General features: G+C 53.7%; 1 protein-coding gene across 12 annotated transcripts in view; it reads right to left on the bottom strand.

The window, feature by feature from the left end:
* Positions 1–6,277: 6,277 nt before the first annotated feature.
* Positions 6,278–10,848, bottom strand: part of PCBP3 (poly(rC) binding protein 3) — a 54,452-nt gene continuing 49,881 nt past the window's right edge. For all 12 annotated transcript variants that reach the window (XM_058840251.1, XM_058840268.1, XM_058840260.1 and 9 more), the window contains one exon: positions 6,278–6,680. In XM_058840251.1, coding sequence (XP_058696234.1) covers positions 6,635–6,680 — 46 coding nt within the window. In that variant the 3' untranslated portion in view covers positions 6,278–6,634. The remainder of the gene's footprint in view (positions 6,681–10,848) is intronic.

Here is a 10,848-nt window from a genome sequence, read left to right as displayed (position 1 = left end):
TGTCATTAAATAAAACATTGATGGCTCCAAAGAGCAAAGAGTCAACAACACAAGCCCAGCAGGCACAAACTGTTTGTTCCCAGGCTGTTGGCAGGAAGGCAGCAGGAGACCTGTCCCACTGGGGGACCCTGCAGGGCTACTGCCACCTCTGTCACCCTGCCTGTCATCTGACAGCATCTTTGTGGGGATGGTCAGGAGGAAATGTTGGAGGTTTGCCTGTTGGCACCCCAAGTTGTGACAACTCAGAAGAACCCAGAAGCTCCACTGATTACAAGTTAAAACAGTGAAGGAGCTTGTCCACTCTACACAGGCAGACACATCAAATAACGACTCTTTGGATAAACAGCATCCAAATCCAGCAGAAAATAATCTGCAGACTGTGCTGAACTGAAGCCTCATGAACCCAAAAAACTTCAGGCACCTTTATTTTAGCTCCAACACTAATTTACAGAATAATCTGAGTAGGAAGAGACCATCAAGGATCATCAAATCCAACCAGCCACCCAGGCACTGAGGTGTGTGGGCTTTGCCAGGCTGCACAGGTGGCACCAGGATAGGAGGGCACCGCAAGGCAAATTTTCACAACATCTCAAACCTACTGAAGATGCTGTCCCAGAGAACGAGCGTGCCCAGGGACAAGTCCTGCTGCCTGACACTTCATGGCTTTACCAACACACCTCCTCGGGCTACCATAAGGGAACTCTGCTGGGATTTTGAAAACCAGCCAGAAAGGGGTTGCTGGGAAGGGACCTGTCTTCATGCATCAGCTCAGCAGAGTCATTTCCTCTTAGCTTTCTCCCTTCCTCACTCCCCTTCCTTCATAGGGGAATATCCCAAGCAGAAGAAGAGCCTACCTCCCCCTGCCTGTGGGCAGGGAAAAGCAAACCCCTTTTGGGAGCAGCTCTGCAGAGCTGGAGCAAGCTGGAGGCCAGCTGGCCGTGTCAGCAAAGACTTAATGATTGTGGTATGGCCTGTGCAAGGCGCCTGCTGACCATACAAGGCGCTGAGCAGCTGCAGCCTGTCAAACCCCATGTGCCCCAGGGAGCTCCCCCCACCCCTCTGGGGACCCCAGTCCCTGCCTGGAGCCGTGCCTGGCCCTCCAGGGCTGTCATCAAGCACAATGTCCCAGGAGCATCTGACCGGATTGCTGGACTGGGGTGTTGTCTCCCTTCCAAAGCATTTTAAGTCATTGTCTTTCCCAGGTCTGTGGCTTTCCCAACAGCTAGCAGTGTCCCCAGGACATTGAACTGCCATTTCCTTGGAAGAGTGTGGGCTAGTTTTGCAGGAAAAAATCTGCTCCCAAGTCACTGGGACTAGCAGCATGCCATCGTGTCCCAAAATCCAACAACACGTGCCTGTGGAGGATATCCCCATTCCCTTCCTCTTCAGGTAAGGCCAGGGACATTGAGCCCTATGGCTCTGTCTCCCCTGACAGGGGCAGGGGACCTCCTCTATCAGCCTCCCTCTGGAGTGCTATGAAGATGGGCAAGGCACCTCCAGAGTGCCTATATTCCCCAGGGGATGGGTGTTCCCCTTCCCCACAGCACAGCACTAAACTTCCAGTCCCATTCCAGACCAAACTGGGTGCTGAAAAAATAAAAAAAAGTGCACTCAGGACAGAATTTTTGCTTCTTCTCCTCCCAGAGATTGAGAACAGAATGAGTTTGCTCTGTTTTTCTGATATTAACTCTTTGATGTAACCTTTTCTTCTCTTTAATCAAATCCACTTGGAAATGGAAAATTGTGCTAACATAGGAAACATGGAAAGGAGCTGAAATTAATTCCCATTGGAAAAGCCAGGATTGAACCCATCAGTACATACAGAACCAAAGGGTGCTTTGGAAAGCAGAGAAGGACCAAGCACCAGGTTGCAGCTGGGGCTACTTTGTCCCCTCAGATAGTGCTGGGAGATGCCCCAGTCAGGGAACACCGAAATTTTCCTGGTTGTAACCACACAAAGCACACCAGTGCCCTGCCAGCTGCCTGAGTCATCTTTGTCACCTTCCCCCACTGCTGGGGACGTGATGGAGCTAGTGATAGAAATGTTCGAGATGATGGATGTTCCCATGTGTCTGGTTACCAGGGGCTGCAGCAGCTCCCCAGACTGGCTGTAGGACCTCAAGGTGTCTGTCTCAGCCTCCATCCCAGTGTCCTCCCTATCTCCATGCTCAGTCCTGCACCACTGGAGCAGCCATGCTGTGAGCCCACTGGAAAGAACGTGGTTTGTGGTGCTTCTGCACATAATAATTCAGCTTCCCACAGTGGATCTCTGCAGGAGGAGGCAGCAGAGAAATCCCTCTGAGCAGGATAACATCACCTCTCCCAGAGGTGCCTTGGGAGAATCTCACCATGGCAGAGTGGGCCTAGGCAGCACCTGAGGAGGGTCTGGCATCCTCCCACCTGCAAAAACACCCAGTGGAAGAGACAACACATCTTCCAAATGCCTCGACAGTCCTACGAAGCGTCCCCCTGGCACCCTTTCCTTGCCAAGGGCTCAAAGCCATGCCGGAAGACACGGCCCAGCTGGGCCATGGTGCTTCTCCGAGCCGCTGACCCGGTGTGAACTTCCCTGCTGTGCTGTGTGCCAGCTGCGGCTGAGCTGGCTGGGGGGAGCCTTCCCTCCCCTCCAGCACAGTTTGGGGCTACACTCTTCCCTTCCCAAGCCACGTCAGGGGGTCACGTCCACTCCAGCAGGGATTTCCAGCTCCCATCCATCCAGCACATCCAGGGTGTGAGCATCCCCCTCTAGCCCACACTGCAGATCTCTTCCGTGCTGGCACAGCCAGGACACAGCATGGCTCCAGCAGCAAATCCACATCCCCACACCCAGGATGGTGCGTGCTGGGTTAATGTTTTCCCCATTACTTCACTCTGGCCTCTGTTCTTATGGAAAAAAACAAACCATCTGGTAATAATATTCCCCTAATGGCTGTCTGGGTCTGTGGGAAAGCTTGGCTCAGCTTCTTAGGGAAGATGAGAGGGTCAAATGAGAGAGGAGGTTGCGGATACGGCGTGGGAGCTGGAGGAGAGGAGATAACGCTTTCAGGATCCTTTTCCTGGGCCTCCCCAGCTCTTGCAGGGATCCTCAACTCACGGGGGAGCCACAGGATGCCAGGACGTCACACATTTGGAATACCCCACAGTCAAAGAGTCTCACTCTCTTCTTCTGTTGCACAGTGGAGGCTTGAAGGAAAATTCACTTCTAGGGCTTCCCCCCCACCTCCATCTCCTCAGAAAATAGAAACAGCCCAAAGTGTGGAGTCTGGGGAGTTGGGAACATCATAGTTTGGGAACAAAACTGGCTCAAACTGGAAAGATCAGCAACACCTGCACTGTCTTCCTGTTCTTGGAGAAAAGGCAGCAGCCTGGGACATGCCACCTTCAGCCCTGGGGTCATCACTGGAGGGACAGGGGACAGAGGAGCCCCCTCTTGTGGAGCACATCCAGGAAAAACGGGTGGAAAAACGCACTAACCCCACCAGCAGCTGAGCAGGGAATATTTTCCATCCTTCTGCAATTAAAAGGCGGGGTGTGGGCGATTCCCAGGGAGTGGAGAGTGCCTGCCAGGCTGGGCACATGTTCCCTGGAGAAGGCAGGCCCCAGATGCTCGAGGAACAGCTGAGCAGCCGCCAGACACGGTGCTGCCTCCAGCTAGGGGGACTGCAAGCGCTGGTTCTAGCCCCATGCTACCAGAGCCCAGCCTGCAGCACCAAGCTGCCCAGGGATGAGCAGCATGGGTTGGAAACCTGCTTTTCCTCCTCTGTGGATTGCAGCCCCACCCTGCATCCGTGTGCATGAAGGCATTAGACCCCAAAGCCTTGTGAAGGATGGAGAAAGCATCTTCCTTGTTGGCTGCCCTTTGCATATCTCAGCTGGCTTCCTGGCACAGCGCAGCACAGAGGCAGCCGGATCCTTTCCATAGTTTTCCATGGGGATGATCCACCCCAGCCCAGGAGCTTGCAGTGTCTAGCAAACTCCCAGAGGTCTCCAGTAGCCCCTTCCCAGGTTGTTTCTGCTCCCCTTTTTATTAAGCATGCATGTTCATACTTGTTAATTTTACCACCCCAGCAGCCATCCAGGCTCCGCGTGTGTCTGTGCCCTTCCAGAGAGCTCCCAGGATGCAGCAAGGCATGCAGCCCAGTTCCCTCCATACCAGAGCCAGATCCAGCTGCAGCCTTTTCCTAGAAGGATGAAACAAGGCAGCCACCCTTCCTGGCAAGAATGCCTTCCCAGCCCACTCCAAGCAGTGCCAAGCATCTTCCTTGGATCTTCTACAGAACGAGAAGCAAAGGCAAACCATCTCACCATGGAGAATGGTGAATGACTTTACACAGAAAGTAGGTTTTTGTTGGATATATAGAAGGAATCCTTCCCTGTGGGGGTGGTGAGGCCCTGGCACGGGGTGCCCAGAGAAGCTGTGGCTGCCTCTGGATCCCCGGAAGTGTCCAAGGCCAGGCTGGGCAGGGATAGTGGAAGGTGTCCACGGCAGGGGGGTGGAATAAGATGGTCTTTAAGGTCCCTTCTAACCCAAACCACCCCATGGTTCTAGGACTGCTCTCCTCAAGCCTATTTCCTCTGCTCCATGCAGCAGATCCCAGCACAAGCTGCAGCCAGGGGAATCACAGCAGGGTGTAAAGATAAGCATCTCCTTCCCCACCCCCTGCAAGTTTATTATTTTTTAGAGGCACAGCCAAAGGTAAACAGGCTGTTTTAATCTCCAAACACTCACCCTCTCAGCAGGAAGCCACAGAGCTGCAGCCAGCACAAAGGGATGGATAAAATGGATGGGACTGTGGGGCCTCTGCACCCTTAAACGCCTCCAGTGGGGCACAGAAGCTTCCTCTTGCAGCTGATGAGTCCTGCAGAGGGTAAGCCACTGCATGCAGGTGGTTCATATCCCTCTGCATCCCACCTCTGCAGCCTTGGCAGGTATTCAAGCCCTCTGCTGGGATGGGTGGCAAAACAACCTTTGGGGGTGTTTGCACACACAGCCCCACTGACTCCTTCCCTGGGGCTGCTCCCACCCTGGGCTGGCTCTGGCTCAGGGAAAGTCTTCCAGTTCAGCAAAGGCCACGGAAGGTGCTTTGAGGATGGCCCAGGGCTTGCAGGAAGGTGGGAAAGGACCCCTGAGCCACGTTTCCCAGAGCATTGCTCCTGGTTGGTGACCAGGTTTTGGGGTGGTCTGGCGCTGCTGCTCTGGGAACAGGATGGGAACAGCAACAGGGGCTTTTCTCCAAGTGAAAGCATACAACCAATTCCTGGGCAGGCGAAAACCAGAAAACCTGTTTTTTAGTCAAAAGTGACTGCCACAGGCCTGGAGCTTGTCAAGGAGCAGGGCTGGGCACCCCAGCCAAGGGCATGTCAGAGGTGGCACAAACAGGGAAAGGATGACTTTCAGACTCCACAGAGATTTAGGGCTGCTGCTCCCTAGGGTTGAGCAAGGGTGTAAAGAAGGGTGAACTGCCCTGCCTGCCTGCCTACAGCCCCTTTGCAGGGCCAAATGTGAGCAGGGGTGATGTTCACTCAGAAAATATAATTCCAGATGGAGAAAAAAGTTTAATATAGCTTTTTTGCCTTTGTTTCCACATAGGGCAGAGGTCTGGGCAGGCAGTGCTGGCCTCTCCTGGATGTGTGTCAAGCCCAGGGCTGGATGGGCTGGAGATGGAGACCCTCACTGCACCAGGGCAACATGCAGAGCTGGGGCAGCGCTCTGGCTTCTCTTCTCGGGTAGAAAGGAGGCATCCCAGAGAAAAACCATGCCCCAGTGTGTCCAAAAATAGCACCAGGGCTGCTCCAAGGTCCAGCAGGGCTGGCACGTGGCAGGCTGGTGGGACATGTTAGAGAGCTGCCATTGTGTGGGGCTGGATGGGGAGCCTGTATCCCATCTGGATTGCTGGCAGCGCCCGGATTGCTGGGCTGCTCCCAGGGCCCAGCAGTGACTCACTTGTTATAAACACGTCTCCTGATGGATAATGAATCCCGGTTGTCACTGCCTTTCGGGAACACTCTGGATTCTCTTTGCAGTGCTCCCCCTGTCCCGTTCCCCCTCTGTCCTGGCAGCCCTGCTCCCATGTGGGATCATTTCCTGATGCTGAGTGGAGCCAGGGCTCTGAGGCCCATTTTCCAAACCACGGTCTACTTCACGGGCTGAGTTTCCCCATTAACCGTTCCAGGGGCACTGAGGCCTTTGTGCTACGGGGGCACCCCCAGCACCCCACCCCTCTCCCTGTGGGTGCCAGCCTCGTCCCAGTCACCACGGAGGGCACCTCAAGCAACAAAAGCTTTATTGCAATGACACGGATAAGCCACGAAATACATCGCAAAGCGGCAGGGGTGTGAGGGGCGATGAGGGAGCGCAGAAGGGGCGGTGGGAAGCGCTGGCTCGCAGTGGGTACCGCCACACGCTGGCTGCAAGCTGCTGTCCTCCTGAGAGCTGCTGCCCCAGCCCCCCGAGCCTGCTGTTGCCCTGTGCCCTGGCCGAGGGAGCGGGCTCTGGGCAGCTGTGGGCCGGGGGCTCGGACAGTGGTCCCAAGGATGCCATGAAGGAGTGGGAGAAGCTGGTGGGAAGCCGGCAACATCTTCGGAGAGGGCTCAAGCATCAGCCACTGGCACTGGGTCGGCTGCAGCGCTCCAGTCAGGCAGGGAAGGTGTTCCTCCCGTGGGGGTCAGGGTCTGCAGAGCTGGGGGCAAGCGAGGGAGATGGTCAGTGCTCAGCCAAGGCTCCAGTACTGGTGCCTCCTGGCCTCCTGGGCTGCACAAACATGAGGCTGCTTCAACACCCCAAGCAGCTCTCCAGAGTGATGCTGAAATCACTCACACCCCAAAAAGCCAAGCTGGAGGAGCCATACCCACACAGAGCTCTGCTACACGTCAACAAACCTCCCTTTTTTTCCATGAGAGCTCACACCAAATACATCCAGCGTGAGCTGGGCTGCCAGGTGAGCCTAGCTGGTTGCCCAGAGTGCTGCATTTGCCTCATGAACTCTCACTGAGGGCTGAGAGAGGATTTTTGGGAGCTTCAGAGAAGCCATCTGAACACACTGAGGCTGTTGCCAGGCTGAGGATCTGCCCTTTCTCTGCCCTACAGACCCATGGCTGCAGGGATGGTGACTGTGGAGAGCTGGTTCTGCTGGACGCCTTCAGCAAGATTTGGGGGAGATGGGCAAGGGCACTGCTGAGTTGGGGTTAATGGGCAGATGAGAGAAGAGCACTGGGGAAGGGCACACATCCCCTACAGCCTCTGCCTGGTGCTGCACTGCACCCTCCTCTGCCTCTGGAAATCACATTTCAGCACAAAATATGTGGAGGGGAGGTCTACTTGCAGCAAGAATAAATTTTAGTCTGCAAGTGAAGATTTGTTTTAAGCATAGAGATGGCAGTTTCTCTGGGTTTGCATTTTTAACTGGCTTTTTTTTTACTGCAGCACTCCTGGAAGAGATTTGGGAGCATGGCTGCGTGTTTGGTAGCACAGGGCAGCATCCCTTGGGAAAACCACAGCAGCAGCTGCAGCAGCAGCCTCAAGTTAAATCACTGCAATGTTCTCCAGCAAAAAACCCTCCACACTGCTAACTGACTGCTTTTGGGTGAGCACATCATGGCCTGCTCCTCTTTGCTCTGGGAAATCCTGTTTGGTATCTGTTGTGGTTTGTTCCCAAGCTGTGCACACAGTCCTGAGCTCCAGAGCAATGCTGTCCCATCTCTCGGCGCTCTGTGTGCCTGGCCACGCTGCCAGCTGGCTGCTGGCCCATCACCACTGTGCCCACACTTCCACAGAGCATCCCCACCATGCCCACGCTCCTGTGGGGCATCCTGTGCCACCCAGTCGCATCAGACACAACAAAACCTGGAGAAGCTCCTGAGCCAAGGGCTTCTCATCCCGTTTGATCCAGACACAAATGCTCTCAGACACAGGCTTTCTCCAGGGACAAATAGTGACACTGCCTGCAGGGAACCAGGACACAGCACTCCAAGTGTTTTTCAAATATTCAAGTCCTCATGCACATCCCGGCCTATCCTTTCGGGATCAAAGCAGTTCATTCTGGAAACAGCATGTGTGTCCTCTAAATCAGCCACAGGCCACAGTTCAGTGTGGGGCTCACACCCAAAGACTCCTCACGTTGCTCCATCCTCATCCCCATCTCCTGGCTGGTTTTGTTCCCCATGTGCAGAGTGATCATAATTTCTGGGAAGAGACATCACTGTGGTGAACTGCCTAAACACAAGTGTGGGAATCCAGAGCCAGTCTGGCTTTGCACTTGGCTGTATTTGGTCTGCGGGATGCTTTTGGAGCGATCTGGAATCTCATCTTCCCCTTTGCAGGACAATGGTTGCTAGGGCAGAGTGGGAGGGGGGCTGCACATCTGGAGTGGAGGAAGTTGCACATCTGGTACATTCAGTACTTCCTAAAAGTCACTGCCACGTTACCCTTTGGACAGGGGCCTGCAGCTTGCTGCACACCACAGCAGATCAGGATCTGCAGCTGCATTCCTTTTGAAGGGAAAGCAAAAATATCCCTTTCAGCAAAGTCCCAGCTCCCTGTAACATCCAGCATGGGAGCAGGGGGATTGCACAGAGACCTTGACATTTCTGCAAGTCATTCCAGCAGCCGCAGAGGCTCCTGCTGCCAGCCAGGGCACAGAGCAGCCAGCTTGGGAATGCCTCCCTGGGGACCACATGGATGGAGACCCCTGAGACCTCTCCATCAAAACCTTATCCTTCTGCCAGACCAAGTGGGCTATGGCCAGCATAAGGAGGTGGCTTTGTGCCACCCATGGCCAAGGAGATGTTCACCACACATCCTTGCCCATGTGGGCTGGCTCCGTGAAGGTCCCAGCACTGATGGGACCATTCCTGCAGAGGGGCACGGTGCCAGCCACCCGCTGGCAGGATGTCACTGACCATCACCAGTGTCAGGGACACACACACAAGCCCACTCCCTTTCCAACAGCGCGGGATGTCCTCTGCGTGCATCGGAGCAGTGGCTAGAAGCAGCGGACATCCCAGTGCCGCCCACATCTTGGCGTGGCTGTGGATGCATCCATGAAAAGCTGGGCGATGGGGACATCTAGTGACCAGCCCAGGGCTGGGGACAGGCTGCCCCCCCGGGGCAGGGGACTGCAGCCAAGCAGGGTTAGGGGAGATGCCTTCCATCCCTGTGGCCAAGGAGAAAATGGGGTTAAGCATTCATCCCTGCCACACCACGCAGAGATCCCCCAGCAACTCTACCTCTGCCCGCACCGGAGGCAGGACATTTCCCTTGCTAATGGAGCATAAACTGGGAATTAGCATAATTAAAAGTGACTAGCATGGATACAATAGCAAACACCGGAATAACAGCTCAAAGAGAGTATGAAATTTAAAGAGTCTCCCCAGTGAAAGTCACTTTCCCTTAGGGGAAATGGTCTATTTTTTTCAGCCTTATTTTGTACTAGATTTGCAAATACAGTCTAGAAAAAAAAAAAAAAAAAAATGCACAAAACAATACTCCAAACAATTTTGGGAGCACAACAAGGATATGCAGGGGGAATGAGGACCTTTGGCTGAGGCCAAGGTGCTGAACACAGACCTCAACTGGCCCCTCTCTGATCAAGACCCCCACACTCCAGGGGTAGGGGGAGGCATTGGACCAACACTTTCCAGTCAAAGTCAAAATATCCCCCTAAATAACTCATTCCTAAACAGCGTGGCTGAGTTGGTCACTTCCAGAAATGTTGAATTGTTCCGGCTGGATAACATTGCATTGTTTTGGGAGAGAAAAGCAATGTATTAAAGCTATTAAAGTTGATTAATTGGGATGTTCACCTTGTACTGAATATTCACTCCAATATTAGAGATTCTTCCCAGTGGCATGGCTGTGGATGTATCATCACAGTATTTGAAGTTCATCCAAAATGGAAACCCAAGACCTATCACAAATCAAAGCAAAACATTGAGGATCCTTCCAAAGAAAGTAGCAAATCTCCTTTTGAGTCATCCCAAAGAAATCAAAGCTGAGTTTGACAAAATCCTTGTGATTTTGCTGTTATCCTTGTTGTCATCAACATGCTCCCAGGAGATGCTGCAATGGTTTCAACACCTCTTTCTCCAAACCTCGCTCAAGCCCTTATGATGATGAATAAGTTGATTCCCACATCACACTACAATTTATTTTTTTTTTCTTTTTAAATTTGCAAAACAGCCTTGGCAATGTGCCCTCCAAAGAAAAGTTGTGAAGTCAAAGTGAATGCCAGAAGGAGGGATGCTTCAGGTTGCCTTCTGCAGGATCAGGAACTGGATTCAATGATCCTTGTGGATCCCTTCCATCTGAGGATATTCTGATTCCATGACTGTGCAGTGCTCCTGTGAGCTGACCCAGGTGATTGCTGCTGCTTGGATTTTCTTGTCCCCCTGTGGCCGCATCCAGCATTCCCTGGAGCACTCCTTCTACCGCAGATCCTTATGGCAGCTCAAGCCTTGATACATCTCAGACACCTGCCTGATGCCAGAACAATGCTCATATCCAGCCTTTTCTCCCTCACCACCTATTCCGGGGGTGGTTTTCCACAGCCTGGCTGGGTGATGGATGCCTGGCAGGGAGCTGGGGTGGGAATGGTACCGAGAGGGGGATGTTATCCGTGGGTTTGCTGGCATGGGGATGGGTGCGGAGGTATTGCTGCAGTCTGCTCCCTCTCTGCAGCAGCCCCTGAGCTTGGCTGCATCTGGAAGACCCAATCTGGCATCTGCTATTTTGAGCAGGGCTGTCTCAGTGGAGGTGGGGAACAGCACGGGGAGTGCACGCAGAGAGCAGAGGAATTCAGGGCAGCTGTGATCTGCAGGCACTGTGAAAAGCCATTTCTGTGTCCAGGATGC

This window comes from Poecile atricapillus, chromosome 5, assembly GCF_030490865.1.
Source record: "Poecile atricapillus isolate bPoeAtr1 chromosome 5, bPoeAtr1.hap1, whole genome shotgun sequence".
Lineage (NCBI taxonomy): Eukaryota > Metazoa > Chordata > Aves > Passeriformes > Paridae > Poecile > Poecile atricapillus.
The sequence above is the reverse complement of the archived record's forward strand: the minus strand, read 5'-3'. Positions and strand labels throughout refer to the sequence as shown.